General features: G+C 42.4%; 1 protein-coding gene across 7 annotated transcripts in view; it reads right to left on the bottom strand.

The window, feature by feature from the left end:
- Nucleotides 1-1,654: 1,654 nt before the first annotated feature.
- Nucleotides 1,655-17,005, bottom strand: part of cald1a (caldesmon 1a) — a 49,097-nt gene continuing 33,746 nt past the window's right edge. For 5 of the 7 annotated variants that reach the window (XM_079294405.1, XM_079294408.1, XM_079294409.1 and 2 more), the window contains 10 exons: nucleotides 15,892-15,998; nucleotides 15,126-15,393; nucleotides 13,338-13,475; nucleotides 10,347-10,390; nucleotides 10,021-10,096; nucleotides 9,008-9,151; nucleotides 8,761-8,856; nucleotides 6,483-6,551; nucleotides 4,738-4,774; nucleotides 1,655-3,318 (listed from right to left, as the gene is read on the bottom strand). In XM_079294405.1, the coding sequence (XP_079150531.1) occupies nucleotides 3,305-3,318; nucleotides 4,738-4,774; nucleotides 6,483-6,551; nucleotides 8,761-8,856; nucleotides 9,008-9,151; nucleotides 10,021-10,096; nucleotides 10,347-10,390; nucleotides 13,338-13,475; nucleotides 15,126-15,393; nucleotides 15,892-15,998 (993 nt within the window). In that variant the 3' untranslated portion in view covers nucleotides 1,655-3,304. Of the gene's footprint in view, nucleotides 3,319-4,737; nucleotides 4,775-6,115; nucleotides 6,168-6,482; nucleotides 6,552-8,760; nucleotides 8,857-9,007; nucleotides 9,152-10,020; nucleotides 10,097-10,346; nucleotides 10,391-13,337; nucleotides 13,476-15,125; nucleotides 15,394-15,891; nucleotides 15,999-17,005 lie in introns of all 7 variants that reach the window. The other 2 variants (XR_013773006.1, XM_079294407.1) reach the window with 2 other exon arrangements.

The raw sequence follows: 17,005 nt of genomic DNA, 5'->3' as shown, positions 1-17,005 counted from the left end.
GGAGGTTTAGGAATCTCAGACGACAGAATTCAGTTCAAATGAACATTTCAGTTTCATTAGAAATGGCAAAACATGAAGTGTACTTCAAAGTCAATTCAAAGAATGCATTTCTTGACCTTTTTTGCCGTCGTGCAGAGAGGTCACGTTCAGATCTTACCTCCTGTAGGAAGAGATAGGATTAGCAGCCAATTCAGGTCGGATTCTTTCACATCCAGACGCACACAAGTTCAATCATCACCCCCCCCCTCCCGTCCAAAAAGCACACTTAATACAACTCTGTCCATCATGTGACCACATATCTCTTCTGTGACTGGTGGGGTTGTCAGTTCTATTGTTGGAGGCAGAAGATGAGTTACACCTGGAGAGGAATGCTGCCTTCAAGTGCTCCACGTAATCTGCCACATTCAAGGCCAGAATTTGGAAATACAACTTGATCCCAAAGTCTGGGGTGGAAAAAAAACAAAACAGATCCTGTCAAGCATTTGTTTAATTGTTTTCATTTCTTGAGGATTGAGACAGCACACAGCTGCTTCCTGCTTAATTCTGAGTGTAGTAGAAAAGGCATGCAACAGAGGTTATAGATGAATGCCAAACACACCTTGATTATGACGGAATCCTGAACACAAGCTAATTATTACAATAGTTCTGGGAGCGCTTGAAGGCAGCAGAGGACTCGACTATATGACTCCCAAATGTGTCATTACATGGTATGTGCTACAAGGGCTTTACTCAGCTATTGGTCTTACTGTTGATTCTTTTTCTGATTAAGTGATTCATATTTTAGTTTATAAAATTATTTTCTTTCTTTACCAACAATCACAAGCCAAACTTAGCCAACACTAACAAAGTCACGTTAACAGTTGGCTACCTGAACTCAGGGCATTATGTCACATATCCCACACAAACGAACACACGTGATATCCCGACAGTGTGCATATCATTTCACGTTACCTCAAATAAATCTCCGTCTGCGCCGTCATAGATATTCTTCTCTTTACACGTCCATGGTGCCATCTCTCCGAGTAGCACACACCGGAAGCGACACGCTGTCTTATCTGACAAAGCTAGCCGTTAGCCATTTTCACCCCCGAGAACCACTCCACGTTAAATGTGCATTATTTTACAAGTGGTTTGGTTTATAAAAAATATCCCGCGGCAGGTGGGCACCGAAGTGTTTCATGTTACGGTTTTCTTACAAAGATAAACTTTCACGTGTGTACTGTACGAGATAATCCACATGGCTGGTCAAGAGGGCACCTGCTGGCAACAGCAGGCAAACAGCCAATCAAATTGCAGCGGTGCAACAGGCAATCAGCCCGACGTGGCATCAGATGTGTAGCTTTCGTTACCGAAGACGTCGGGCATGCGCATTGTTGATTTCCCAATTTAGAGCCCTGAAGGCACTTAACATTGCGAGCTTGTAGGCCTTTCCAGGCAAGTGCAATAGATTGGAAACGACAAAACGCACTCGCACTCAGCCACTGAGCTTAAATGTGAGAATAATGCTAAATAACAGCATCATTAATCCAGATTTATATTTATTCATAAATTACTCTACTGGGTTAAGTGCGTTTAGCCACCAGGGTTTTCTGTTTAAAGTAGCATGAGGAAAAGAAAATGTTGCTTGGGAAAAACATAGAAAATGAATGCACAATGTGGAATACCTCAATGTCTTTATTGCTGTTGTTGAGTGAAGCGTACAATGTTTAAAACATTCATCCAGTTGGAAACTGCCCACTTGTATGACATTGGGAGTGTTTAGAGAGGCTACAGATAGTGTGTTTTGTATAGGCTTTGCGCTACACAAACAAGTGTCTGGTTAAACATGGAAGAACTTTAAAAAACATAAAATGGACAAAAGGTTGTAGAAACAAAACAAAAAACATTATGAAACCACTGTATTAAAAACAGAACATAAATGTCACATTAAATCACATTTAAAATATGTTGGTCAAGCTCCCCTGCTCTTTTCAGGAGTCATGGAATGTGATTGTCAGACTTTTGAGCAGTAACATTGATCAATGTAATGCCCTGGCAAACCAATAATATCATCAAAGCTTGTCGCGCAAAAACTATCGAAGGGAATGTGCTACTTAAGACCACATCAGTGAAAAATAAACATGAAAATCATAAGTCTTAATATCATATTGAGTTGATTTGAGGCTATCATTTACCTCAGCTGTCATACATGTTTTGATTGCAATCATAAGACCAGAAGACTAACATAGTGGTAAATATCCTTGTATTGTACTAGTATCTATTAGAAAATGATCGCTGAGCGAAAGAGTGTGCATAGAGGCAATAAAGAAGTTCGTAATTATTCGAAGTGAAGGTAGATTCTTAAAAAAAAAAAAAAAGAGGGTTGGTTTGCAGATTTCCTACATTGTAAAACCTACAGCGAAGGCACCTTGTCCACCTGCTTTTTAAGAGGAATGTCTGAAGATTTTAAAGTGATCAAACAGGCACAAAAGCTACAAAAACAGCGAGAAATAGAAAAGGACAAAACACATTAAAACATAAATAAAATAACACAAAGGATAATAAAAGTCATAATGGCCTTCTGAATATCCAACACTCTTATTACCACCAAAATCAACTGCCTGTTGTTGAAACGGTTCTGGATACAAAAAAAGAAGCAAAAATACCTTTTGTAATGAGTATAAAAATGTTATATAAGATACAGTATGATAGGTCATATTCAAAACATCACATGTGCTAACATATATTACTCAGACCATTGCTGCACTGTTGGTAAGACAATAATAAAAGTGAAATCAGCTAAATTCTAGAAGTGCTTATATTTCTATCCTGAACTGGTGAACGTTGAATAAAATAGCAATGTGTGAAGCTTTTGCTTTAAATATAAATAAAAAAAAGAGATGGAAGATGTACTGTATGAGGGAGAGAACCGATTGCACCCATCTCTTTGGAATGTGGAAACTTTGAACTCCTCTATTCCGTCTCTATCCAAACTGTCGACATGGAGTACAACAGATAAATCTAAATTTAATTATTTTTTTCTTCCTGACAGGATTCTATGAAGTAATAGTAATTACAAATGTCCAAATTTCACAGCATTTAGTTTCTTTGAGAAAGCAAGAATCATTGTGCAAAGGCACTATACGTGGCAACCGTACAAAGATATGATGCTGTTTCGGTACAGTGCTTGGACAGCGTCTCTCCTGTCCCTCCGTTTTCTTGGGTTTCCTCTTGGGAGTGTAATCATTATTTGGTTCTTAAGACAAAGTCAAAGGAAGAGTCTTGGATTGTCGTGGTCCCCAGCTTCAGTGGCTCCTTCAAGACATTAGTGTCCCATACCTGGTGAAAGACACAACACGAGTCCATCAGCGGCGTCACTACAAGTCTGCAGACAGGTGTGAGTTAACAACTCTGGCCTTGTGACAAAGAGTTTAAAGACTAAGAGTTTAAAGTTTAAAGGCCGCTATGCCCGCTTTAATAAAACTTTGACTGTCAAACTTAATAGAAAAGACCCTCAGCTCTCCCAATCTTTTTCTCTCTTTTTTTTTACTACGAATCAAAATGATTTTTACAGCTTTTGTTTCTGGGTCAGAATTATTAAAATTACAATTTTATTAACAACTTTCTCTCAACAACTTTGAGAGAGATATTTTGGCATGTGGAGAGTGTGAGGCTGCTAACTCACATGTGGTCTCAAATGTCTGCAAGCTTCTGCAGCCAACTACTAAATTACAAAAACCATACAAAGCCTTCGGTCATCCTCTGAGTCAGACTGTGATGGTGTGCTAATCTCCAAAATACCAGCAATGATTGTGACAAATCAGCCTGGCAGAGGAACACTGCCTCTCCCACTCGTAACACGAGAGGCAGCCTGAGCAGCACAAGCTGAGGTGCACACGAGTGGCAAAGCTGAAAGCTTTGAGTGGCGTCAAGATGGCTGTTGAGTGGGTTTTACAGAGGTGAAATTGGTGTGTATTTATGTGTGTGTAATGCTGTGCGCTGAACAACCCACATGTAGAGATTCGCTCAAGGCCAAAGCCCCTCTTTTGCCTGCTGGGAGAACAAAGGGAGGAGGAGGCGGCGCTCAGTTCGGATTTTAAAATAGCAAGCAATGCCCTAAGTGGCATCCTAAAACGGTGAGGCGGCCAAACAGCGAACTGAAAAAGACTGCGGGGAAGGCTGTGATGGTTTTGTAACACATGGTGGCGTATAAATCAAAGCTCCAGGGACGAGATGGCACACTTATCGAGAAGGTCATACCTCCAGTCTCTGAAACAATTACCGCCTTGTAAAAGTCCTGGGACATTTCTCCCAACAAACAATTGGACATGTTTGCTGGTGAGAGGCCAGTGAGGGATCATGTCCGTGAGACACCTGGATATTGGTGGAATCAGGTTGTCTACAATCTCTGTCCCTTTCTTTCAGACTGTAGAGCTTCCCTTTCAACTCAGCCTGTGTATTGTCAGCAAGTAGGCTGCCTACAAGTACAAGTAGGTTACTTTCTGGGTAAAACCTTTCAACTCATTTTGGTCATTTCTATGTTTTTACTTCAACTAAAAGAGTAAAAAAGGACTGCAGCTAAGCTTAGAAAAAGGTGTCATTTCACAGATTCTGAAAAGTTGAAATGTTGGAGCCACAAGTTTTCCATCCAGTATGCATGCTCTCATGTCCGCCCGCCCATTTGTGTGTTCTCTTGCACACACATTAACGAGCTTTACAGTTACAAGCTGACCCTTCGGGTGCCTTGTAAAAACTCACCGTTGGCGACTGATTTGGTCTCCCCTCTGCCTGCCACCTGCAAGACACGAAGAACAGGAAGGTGACGAGGAGGCAACGACGAAGACAGACGCAGAGAGGTAGCGAAACAGACTTGCAAAGCCTACAGTCAAAGCAGAAAGGGCCTAGAACCACTTCCGAGCTCACACTTCCACCTAGACTGTTGAACCTATCCAGGTCTGCCTCAACAATCATTAGCCCGCTCATCTTGCCTTCCCTGACATCACAGCATAGCACGGTTAGCTAATGACAAGGCCGCGAACCGCTACCTTTCCTTTCCAGGGCCTGTTTTACGTCAGTGCAGACCGCCGCCTGGTGCCCTCCAACCCAACTACTCACTGTGGCGGACCACAGCCTCCGGTCCGCACGGCAGCTGTTGGCTGCAGGGACACACTGCTACCAGTGTAGGAAGGAAGGAAGGTTTATACTAAAGTTAAGTGGGTAGGTGGGACATATTTGTCTATTTAAAATGTGGGGCTTCAGTCCTATGTTGCAGCTCTACAAACACAGCTTTAGCTATGTCTGAAAAATAGCGATAAGACAATGTATTCATGTCAGGTTTAGCCAGACTTGTTTGAGAATGTGAGGTGATAACAGTGATTCAATAATGTCAAACAGCCATTGTCCAACTCAGCGAGGCGTCTTCCTTGTAAAGAATGCTGTAAACAGCTTCTCCATTAGGGCGATATAAAGTCACGTGAAGTTGGACTGAGAGCGGTGATTTGTGGTTTGTCAGAAGAGGGAGCGGTGATGTGATGCAGCCATTTGTGAAAAGCGTTCAGACTGCAGTTGAAAGGGGTTTTTTTAACGACGCAGAATTTACACGGAACTGTAATCTTCTGGTTTTTGTTGAGTCAGCTTTAACAAGTTACGGGTGTTAATGGAGTCGACGGCGCGAGGCTTTAAAATTGGCTTAACGATGACCTTCGTTGATAAGTTCTCTTTGTTCCTTTTTTATTTTACAGCACTTGGAACATTTGTCACACACGCTTTACAGGTTTCATTCCTAAATGTGCTTTTTTGGAAAGCAATTGATGTTTATCGCTCAACGTTTACAAAATGCACATAATTACGTCCTCTGAAAGGTTGTGAGTTTGTGTGTGAAGGGACTTGAATAATATTCAGAAAGAGAGAGAGAGAGAGCATGCCACAGCACATTCTTCAAATCATAAATACTGTGGACCGAAACTCTAAAGATATAATCATTGTGATTAAAATAAGCAGCAGCGTCCAACCACAGCAGAACAGAGCAGAGCTTTGCCAACAACACAGAGCAAAAAAGTGGACAGTGTGACAGCATAGCATGAGGTCATTGTGTGATAAGCGCTTTTGAAGAAACATGGAACAATTACACCTTTACCTCTCCAGGCTTATTCCAGATTAAACGGCGAGGTCAACTAGCTATGAGAGTTCTTTAAAACAAAAACAAACATGAGTGAATGTTACTCCGATTTCCTGCCACACCAGCGTCAAGATCTTGAGATTATTATTATAATTACAATATTCCTACACCATGTCTTTAACAGAACGTTCCCTTGATTGACATCTGGAAAACTGTGAAAAACCACAGGAAATCCTTTTAAGACCACAAACCAAATTGGCATGGTTAAAACTACATCTGGATGCTCATTTGGATTTTCCCAGATGTTTGAGAGCGAAACACTGATCATCGCCATACAAAGTCCTCAGCGTGACACTCGGGAATAGTTTAAATAGAAACTAGCTACCTTGGTTGGAGAGGAACCTTTGTTTTCCCATAGACTCCTCTTGTTGGTGACGTCAACCGGCTTCAGGTCCTGTCAGAAGGGAAGGCAGAGAACGAGAGGCAAAGACAAAAGCATCACATCAGCGGTGCTCAGAGGGCCCAGCGTTTGTAGGTCAATTTGAAAATAGTTTGTCATTATGCGACAATGACACAGTATCTGAGGTGTGGAGGAGAGGGAATGACAGAGGAGGGCCGAGAGCTCGAGGAAGGAGAGCAAAGGTCAAGCAGAGAGGTGTTTGTCTAAAGGAAGTGGAAAACAGCACTCTCACTACGGGTCTGAGGCAATTCTTCTTCAAGACACTCCGTATGTTTGAAAGCTTCGGCAAAAGAGTTCCAGTTTTTCGAAGTCTGATGGAAATATTTACTTGTTGGACACGCTCTTTCATATCCTCAGCCTCTCCTGCTGCGTGTTACCTTTTTGAGCACAAGCCGAAATCTGCGACATGGAAAGCTCCAACATAAATATTTGTGTGAAATACGATTAAGAGTGGAGAGAGGCATGATGACGCTGGCATGGAGCCACACACATGAGCCGGACTGAGAAAAAAAGCTTATGATAAGCTGAAGATAAAATGCTTAAGTGACACTGTATACAAAACTCATGCCAAGTCCTCAATATCTACATGCACTCTCTATGTATGCCATGACACATGTAACAGCGGACTGGAGCAAGCTCAGACACTGGAGACGCTTCTTTACTTTGTGGCCACCTGGGGGTGCCAGACGGACACTATCTCAACCGGCATCATTTACAAATGATTATTAAATATCTGCAGTACAAAACATAATGATAATAATAATGATGATGATGGGCTGATATAGGAGGGAGAGTACTGCATCATGACTGCAGTTCAGATGTTACAGGGTCACTGAATCCTTAAGACACATACAAATGATAACAGTGAGCTTTTTAAAACGTTTTGAACAAAGTAAATGTCGTATTAATGCAGTGGTTCTCAAACTGTGGGGCGCGTATTACAGGTGGTATTACAGGTGGTATTACAGGTGGTATTACAGGGTGGTATTACAGGTGGTATTACAGGTGGTATTACAGGTGGTATTACAGGTGGGGCGCAGGGGGAAATGCAGAATTTTTGTATTTAAAAAAAAAACAGTCTGTTTTATGTCTGAAAACTAGCTGCGGATCGTATGAAACTTGTTTTGTTTAGTTGTTCACAGGTTGCACTTTATTGTTATCTTGAAAAGATATTTAGTGCAAAACAGGTTAATTGCAGCCAATTGCAAGAAGCTATTTTTTGTTATAGTTTAGTTTAGTTATAGAAGTTGTTTTTTGCACGGCTATAACTTTATTTGCATTGTTCTAACAAAGTAATTTAACATTTTATTTGTTTTTGTCTGATGGAGCAATCTGGTTTACTTAAAAGTGATTGCAATTTTCTTTATTCTTTTATTTGAAAAAGCACAGACGGAGGAGTCACAAAATGTTGTTCCAATAAAAATTCAACATGGACCATTTTGTTACAATTTTGTTGGGGCGGTGGGGCATGAACATTTTTCTTCCTCCAAAGTGGGGCGCGACAGAAACAGTTTGAGAACCACTGCACTAATGTATTCTGTCTCAATTTCAAGCACAAGCGCGGTTCATCACATTGTTCCAACTGAGTCCCACTTCAAACCAGTAAGAATAGCACAGAATATTATTTTAAATGTGTCCATATCGCGTTTTTCTCTGGCAAAAAAAAGCATTTTTTTCGTGAAGCATGGGTTAATATCACCACTCTAACTGCCGGTGTACCATCCCCCCCCCTTTGCGGTTTACTATCTATTTAAGCTGTCAGTTTGTTTGACTTTCTTCTTTCACCATGAGCACCGACCGGAGGATGCTTGCCCTCATACTTTGTACGAGGATGATCTGACAGCCGTAGAGCGAGGAGGATGCGGGTGTGTTTCACAATCTGTAGGACAAAAACAAGCTTCTGCTTCATTTTCGTAGTTCATAAGAGTCCCGCCCTGAACAAAAAGGCCAGAGTGCTCACAAAGACACTGGGTGCAGCGCCTTTTCTTTTGGCCGCTGCATAACTCTCTCCTCATTGGGAGCAAATTGTTCCTTTTTTTTTTCCAGGGTCTTTAAAGTAGATATTAGATCCTCAGATTTAAAGAAAAATATCTTTGAAATCGACACATATCTAAAGAACCATAATGCAGGTCCATTAAAGTAGCTGTTGTATGTCGGACTCTGAGCAGTACACGTACTGTACTTCCTGGCAGCAGCGACCTACCGTTGGCCTTCCTCCTGACGTTTTGCCGCCCTCCGGGGTTTTATTCAGCCAGTCGTTAATGCGACCCGCCACGCCTGTCTTCATCACAGCTGCTTCCTGTTTGGATAGGGTCAGAGGTCAACTGAGCCTGGTCGTCATCAGCAACGAGGCAGAGCAGGAAGTGCCAGTGAATTGAGCTCTTTCCTCTCTCTCTGCTCACACAACTTTTCATCAACGATATCACATCCTCCACCACCTCATCTCTTACCTTGAACGGGCTTCCGCCACTTCCAGGTGTGCCGAACACGTTGCCTTTCTCCCACATGCTCTTGATGCTCCGCATGCTGTCTGTGACCATGGGGAGATCTACTGCTCCAGAGCGAGGGGATCGAGACTCCTTGTTCTCCCTCTGCTGATACAAAGTGGTGAATAGCAGAGATGGCTGTTCAGATCAAAGCTCAGATACCGGTCGACAACAACGACTGAGCTGCTGTTCATGACGAGATGAATGTGAGAAATGACTAGTGTGTGTGTGTGATACAACATTTAGGCTCAGAAAAGGAACCAAGAATGGAATCAGATCAGGACATTTGAATCTTAAGTCTTAAGTAAGTACAGGATTCTATAGATTTGTCTCAGCCATGTTGCTCAAATCTGATTAACATTACGTTATTTGCTATCTGACACATGATGTTGACAGCCTTAGCCCCGTTATCTGGCTTTGACAGACAAGTTTTATTTAGTTTTCTATTGTGTTTCTGACTGGGAACCACACAATACCTTCAGTAATGTAACAAAAGAAGAAATTGATTTATTTTAAAATGGAAGATGCACAAAGACCGAGTTGGCTATTCACATATGAAATACTGAAGTCGGCAACTTATTTTATTTGTTATTATAATTGTTGTTATTTTAAAGCATGGGAGACGAGGAAAACATGAGGATGAACTCCGCTTCTTTTTTATCTTTCTGCTATTTGTATCCAATCTATTTGAAATGTGCACATAAATACATGTCATTTTATAGTATATAGCAGTACATGTAATGCCTGATAGTTGTCTATTGGTTTTGTGTCTGTGTTCCTGCAAGAAGTCTTGTTACATTTTTAATGTTTGCTATAAAGATGTGCCTTGTAATCCCAAGCGAGACAGTGCAAATGCTTTGCATGACACAGAGATAAAAACTTAATAAGACTGATGTCATGTGTCACCCGCGCTGATGTCACAATACCGCCAAAATGCTTGAACATTTTTGCAATTTTACAGTCGAGGAAAAGCTAACCTGAGCAGCTGAAGTGTACTGCTCCAGCCGGTTGTCGATCTTGGACACCATGGGAGAATGAGACGCCTTCACTGTGCTGCTGGGCAGAAGCAAATGGTTAGCGAACACACAGCATGGGACCACTCTGCATATTATACAGTGTGGTCAGCCATCTTTACTGCCTTGAGAAGAAGACATTTGCAACCCCAAGAGGGACGTAAAGCCTGGGGTACATTTCTTTCTAGTCAGCAGAACAGCACTGCAAGGCTTACATGCTCCACTAAAAGCTTTGTTCGTGGGAAAAAGAACAACGTGATCTGTCGAATGATGCTTCAGTATGTTTTTACCTCTTCTGTGCCGACTTGTTCAGGAACTCTGCCCTCTCCCCAATCTGTTGAGAAAGGTTATGAGAGTTCTCGGTTAATAAATATTGCAGTGATGTTCCTCATATGCACACACCGCTACAACACATTTCCATTCACTCTTCAGCCACGACAAAACAAATGTTAAAACTAAGCTTCCTTTTGATTTCCATGCTTCTATCATGTCTTTATTAGAATGAGTAGTTTCATCTCAGTCAATATGTAGACACACAAGTTATTACTGGTCCTTAGATGGTTCATAACTTAAATAATTGCCAATAATAGTCTTTTAAAGGTGGATGTGTAATTTTGTCTATTTTTATTCATATGCTGGATTCTTCTGAACAGCAACACACAATGTAAGCAATTGTTCCCTCCCTGTGCAAAATGCTCTGAAAGGCATGCACACACACACACACACACACACACACACACACACACGCACACGCACACGCACGCGCACACAGCAAGTTTTTTTTCCGCTATGTGCTGTTGGATTGTGGGAGACTCAGAGGATTGTTTATGATATTCTCAAAAAAAAGAGGGGGCAACGCACGGTTCCTTAGACCCTCACAAAAACCCCACTAAACGGACAAAAGACGAAACTCCCCCCCGTGAAAAGGGACGTTACGATCGGCTGCTACCGAATGTGGGAGTTCCCAAAATACTCCCCGACAGGAAATTCCCCATTTGGAGACGCGTTTTAAAGAGCCGTAGCCATCCGAACACAGTTACAGTAATCCTGTTAACCCTAATCGCTTTCCTGCATCCCAGCAGCCTGTCCTTCGTTCCGTCGCTCTGTCCTTCTCTCACGGAGAACACGTGTGCTTTATCTCCAGCACAGAGCAGGGTGATGCTGGTCTACTGCTGATAACATGTGGGACGAGCTCCCGGGACGGTGTGTTTCCACTGGGGAGGTGATTGCTGCCATGTTTCACTGTTGTTGATGTTTTAGTCACAATATGACAGTTGGGCAAAAAAAAAAAAATCAATGAAGAAAAGAAATGTATGTTCTCAATGGCATGCATGCAATTTTAAAAAACGACAGTTTGACAGGTGTCTAAGAACTGCCCGCGCTGGGTTGGGGGACAATATATACAATGCAACCGCATTATACCGGGGTAATAGTGTCACATAAATAAAAACAAAAAGGGTTACACTGCAAAGCAACAATTCATACACTCAGCACAGAGTGTAGTGTATGAAAAGTAAAACAGACAGATGCCCACACACACACACACACACACACTCAGCTGCACCTACGGTGAACATCACCACAAAGTAAAGTTGTGTCTGTGAGGCGAGTGCAGCATGGTGGAAAATCACAGTTGAACATTATTTACAAAACTGACCACAAACAAAGTGATCGATTCCAGTACAGTCAGAGCTTCCACACATGTGAGCAGAAATGTTCTTTCACCCGTTTGCTTGTTTACATTAATTATTAAAATAGCCAAGTCGTACATGCTGGCATTTCACTGGTGTGCTGTGACGTACCGAATAGAGATTTTATGACACCTGAACTTGAGTATTAGCTGACACAGAGTACCGTTCCAATGCCAGTGTGTTAAAAACACATGTTTGTTTTACTGCTGGGATTCACAAGTGGAACATTTTGCCAAATTTCCTGCACCTGCCTGATCCAAACCGCACATGAGCAAGTCTCAGCAGAGCTGAGAAAGAAGCGAGATGGCTCACTCGTCAGCTTCCGTCATTGATTTTTCGTACAGCATTGGGTTTTTTTTTCCGGAGCTGATGATTAAAGTGGCTGAAGAGTGAACTATTTTGCTTCGTTCTCATTTCTGCTGAGAGTTGCACATGCGCAATACTGTATCGAGGTTTCAGAAAGTAGGCCTAACTTCTGCAGCATGAGAATGTAGCTCTGGCCTGTTTTCAGCCGTGAATCTGGAGTCTCACCAGGACGGGCCAGATGGATATTCCTGCTAACTGTCACTAATTAGATTTTCTCCAGTGGCTGAAAATCCCCCTCGATTTCCAGCGTGTGGGAGTTGGCTGTTGGCAACATCTATTCACATTTGAGTTGATGAAACGTTCCTTCGCCGTGACAAACGTTTATCTTTGGGTGAGGTGGGGAGGGCCACTCGCTGGCTTTGATTCAGGCTGCTTTTCCTATTGCAGCGTTAGTTGTGACAAACAGGTTGACATGTCAGCAGAATTTCAAAGTGAACAGCGAAATGAAACCCAGAAAAACATGCCAGTTCTCCCCCTAGTTCATTGAGGGTTTTTCTATTTCTAGATAACACTTCATACAGAGAGCTAAAAGAGGTCAGAAGGGCAGGAGCAGGTCATCTGGCACTTAATCTCTCCAAATATTTTGAATGTTTAGCTTTAGCTTTGCTGCACTGCCGGATGAGTGGGATTTGCAGGTTTTGGAGAACTATTGTATCGAATCCATTTTGCTGACAACTGTACTGGACGGATTTATATACAGACAGAAAAAAAGGCACCGGTTTTTTATAGTTTCACTTGTTTAAAATATTGGAATGAAAAATCTGTGTTTATGAAAAAATTGTCTGATTAATTGACTAAAGCCCTGCCTCGAGCAGCCATTGTCTTATCATAGCTTAGCTATGCAGGAGGCTGTAGTGAGAGCTACTATAAAATAATGCTACAATAATAAGAGCGTAGGGTAACGTTAGCAGCTCTGGCATGATCTTTATTTGATTTTGGAAAGTTTAGCAGCCAAACAGGGTTTCATTCAAACAAAATCAGTCTGATTTCACATTTTTCACTATCAAACTTAGAATACTAGGACTAACTAGCTCTGAAAAGCAACACACATATATATATATATATATATATATATATATATATATATATATATATATATATATATATATATATATATATATTATGGAGCATCAATAACTATGAGCCAAAACGGTCAATTGGCCAATAAAACAGCACTGACATTGTTCTGTTGAAGAGGTTGGAGGTTAAAAATGGCGGACCGACCTTCAGAGAGGAGCCTCGAGGGCTGACACACTTGAAGGGTCTGCCCTCCCCGTCCATCGTGTCCTCCACCTTCTGCCTCTTCTCAGCTGCCTCTGCTCTCCTCCTTTCAATCTCCTCCTTCATCTTCCTCTTCTCCTCCTGAGACAAGACAGATGTGTTGAGAGGTGAGGCGGTTCAGCAGATTCCAGTGTGAGAAAGAAATTAAGTTTGCTTGTCATTTTGTTTTGTTTCGCAGCATATTTGGATATTTAATTTCATGAAGGCATACCTAGGTGGCGCTCTGTTTTTTGGCAGCCCAGCCGTGCAGGATATTGCTGCTCAAGCCGACATTGCTCTTGTATTTACTCTAAACAAACCACTGTTGCTGCTGGAAACCTAAAGCCTGCTTCCTGTGCACAAGTGGACTTTCCCTCGGAACGGACTCACAGACCCAGAGTGTCGTGAGCAGCAAATGCAAAATCTTTCAAGGACTGGGTATACGTTGACTGACTTTCCCGTGGTTCATGGGTTATTATATTGAATAGCATAACATGACGGACAACCAACAATCAGGAATGCAGCCAACCCAGACAATAGCTACGTGCCACTTTCTAATTGATTTACTTACTCTATCTAATGAAGCAGGCCACGAACAAATTAAATTACTCTTATTTACAGTGATCGCCTGCCTCAGGAAAAAAGGCATTTTGGAAAGCTTGAGACATGCAGACGATCAACAGTTAAAAAAAAACAATTAATGTATGAACCATTTGTACTGTATTCAGAAGAGGGCTGGTGCTTGGCTGGTGTATCACCCCACTCCATCCAGCAGCCTTGTCTTGGTTAATTAGTCTCTATCTCTGGGCCATCTTTTAATTACAAACCAAAAGGCCTCATTAACGTCACACAAGAGGAGAAGAACGGGGGGGGGGGGGGGCAAATAGCGAGAGACGGGCCCGCCACACTCAGAACCGAGATCAGCAAAGAAGACCAGTCAGGGTAACGGCGAGAACGCAGAGCCTCAGAGCGAGCGGGGGAAGGGGAAAATGGACGACATTGCGTGGGTGAATACAGATTTGAACACATAGGAAGAAGGAGGTTATCACGTTTGAGATACATAATGATGAGGTTTGTTGTAAAAGGTGGATGAAGGAATGACATGCATGAGTTATGAGATAGGGACCCAAATAGCTGTCGTGATAACAGATAAGTCTGGCGAGATAACGTCACTGCGGCGCTAGTGTGAGTGTGATGCATGGGTTTCAGCTCACACAGGTGTAAAGGCTAAATCAACATGAAAGCGGTGATGTGAAAAACAAGGGAAAAGGACGTGGGCTGTGAAATCTAAAGATATAATGAAATCTAAATCTAAAGATATAAGAAATAAGAGGAATAAATGAGACAAATAAGACTGAAATCAAACTCACTTAAAATGCACACATATCTTATTTCTACGCTTGCTTGTCTTAAATCCGTAGAATAAGTTGTGCATTACCATACGTAGGCTATAAAGGGTTCTGTGCTCCAGCTAGCAGCACACCATGGAAATTGCTCTCACATTTCAGTCTAAGACGCCTGAAGCTTCAATGTTGTTTCCTCAAATATGTCTAAAAACATTTGGATCCTCTTTTGAACTTTGTATGGTACCTGCATCATTATAGTGTATTTTTCCTGAAAAAAAAATTAAATTTCAGTTTGAATTCAACAAATCATGAAGAAGAAATTGGATGAAAGGGAGAAGAGAAACACAGGCAGTCAGAGCTGAACTGATCAAACAGCATCGATAAAGTGACTGACTCTCCTCCTCACCTCCTCCCTGGCTTTTCTCTCCGCCTCCTCCTGCTTCTTCTGCCTCTCCTCCTCCTCCAGCACCTTCCTCCTCTCCTCCCTCTTCATCTTCAGCTCCTCCAGCTCGGCTTCGGCCTCTTGCTGCCTCTGCCTCATCCTCTCAAACTCCTCGCTCTCCACGTCGTCGCGTCGGCGCTTCAGCTCCTCCAGCTTGCGCTCCGCCTCCAGACGGGCAGCGTCGTCTTGGCCGTCACCGGCGGACACCGCGGGGGAACGCACGATGCCGCGACTGGGACGGACACACAGAGCACACATGCAGGTCACAACAGAAACAAAAAACGTGGGAAGTAGCACGCAAAGCTGGCTGACGTTCAGGTTAACACTTGACATTTGATACAAACTGAATATTTAAACAGACACTGGAAGGACTGGAAGAAAACACACACAGACAGAACCAAATGTGCACACAATATACAAACATATATCTACAATTATGTAATGAGTATCAGCCAGGAGGGAAAATATTGAAAATGCATGTGGGGGGAAAAAAGGTATAAATCATCCTTTATGATGCATCTCCGGTAAATAGGAGAACATAATGTGGAATTAGATGGAATATACTATTTTGATTTTTACTATTTTAGCTGTAGGACAAATCTCATTCAGTTCATTATTTTAGATTTGTTTGGGCACTCATTCTTAATTGGGACATGAACTTTGTTGAAAATGGAGTTTCTTGAATAATGCATCAGGCCTGGCCGTCCCCAGTGTTATTGCGTCTGTGTACCTGAGGGTCCTCTCAGGTTTCCTGTGCTGGTTGGGAGTCGCCTCCTCCTCGTGCAGCGCTCCGTTCTGCCTCCCCTGTTCCTCCCTGGCCCAGCCTCTCTCGTTCACCTGCACACAGAAACAACCACGGGGACAGTGAGCAACCGTGCGACTGGTGGGAGGGCTGAATGGGCGGAGTCTGGCATGTGATGTCGAACGAGGAAGAGAACGAGAGCACACCCCCAAAACAAAACAACACAGAACATCACATAACACAGCGTCCACTCCGGCATAACTAGTGAGACCGGATTACCCAACATGTGATCACCGCGGGAGTGTCCCCCGCTGTATATTTTGTATCTCTGACCATCATGAAAACATCATTCAACTTTTATAAATTATAATCATGATGTGTCCACGCCCGATATGTACACTGCCAGTCAAGCTTTTCGAGCATCATATATTATTAACCTGTAGCACCGAGGGTGCATTTGTCTAATTCTTGATGCTATCCAGCACAGTTTATGCATTTCTAACATACTATAGGCTGAGCTGGTGGACCTACTTAACACCTGTCTTGATAAAGTCATTAAGACTCTTTTTAATGACTTACTGTAATGAAGTCTTTGCATTCATCTGCGCTGTAGAGAGCAAATGTCAGCTCAAAAACAGGAAGATTAAGAAACGTCACAAGAAATGCATCTTAACAGGGAAAGAGCCAAGAAACATGACGTGTCTCTGAGCATCTCTGTTTACACTATCAGAGGCTCTCCAAACTAAGACGAGCGCTCGTCAAAACAGGTCGGACAGACCCGGACTGACAGCAGAATGAAACGCTGAGTTCTGTTTTGTTTGTCGATGTACGAGAAGGCGACACAAGAGATCAAATTGGAAAGTGTACATTCAACTGTGTCGAGAGGAGTTCGAAAGATTCAGGTTTTGGGTTGTGTGATAAATTGGAAGCCTTTATTGATGCATTAAAAAACAGATCATGGGTTTGCTTGGTTAAAAACACACTTGTGATTTGTAATTTCTAATTTTGGGAGTTCTAAAATGAACCTGGTCTGAAACATTTGACTGGAAGTAGACACATGATACGATGGCTCAATGATCTTATGATGTCTCCCTGCAGTAAA

This window comes from Melanostigma gelatinosum, assembly GCF_949748355.1.
Source record: "Melanostigma gelatinosum genome assembly, chromosome: 22".
NCBI classification, from domain to species: Eukaryota; Metazoa; Chordata; class Actinopteri; order Perciformes; family Zoarcidae; genus Melanostigma; species Melanostigma gelatinosum.
Note: the sequence above shows the minus strand (reverse complement) of the source record. Positions and strands in the feature narration are given on the sequence as shown.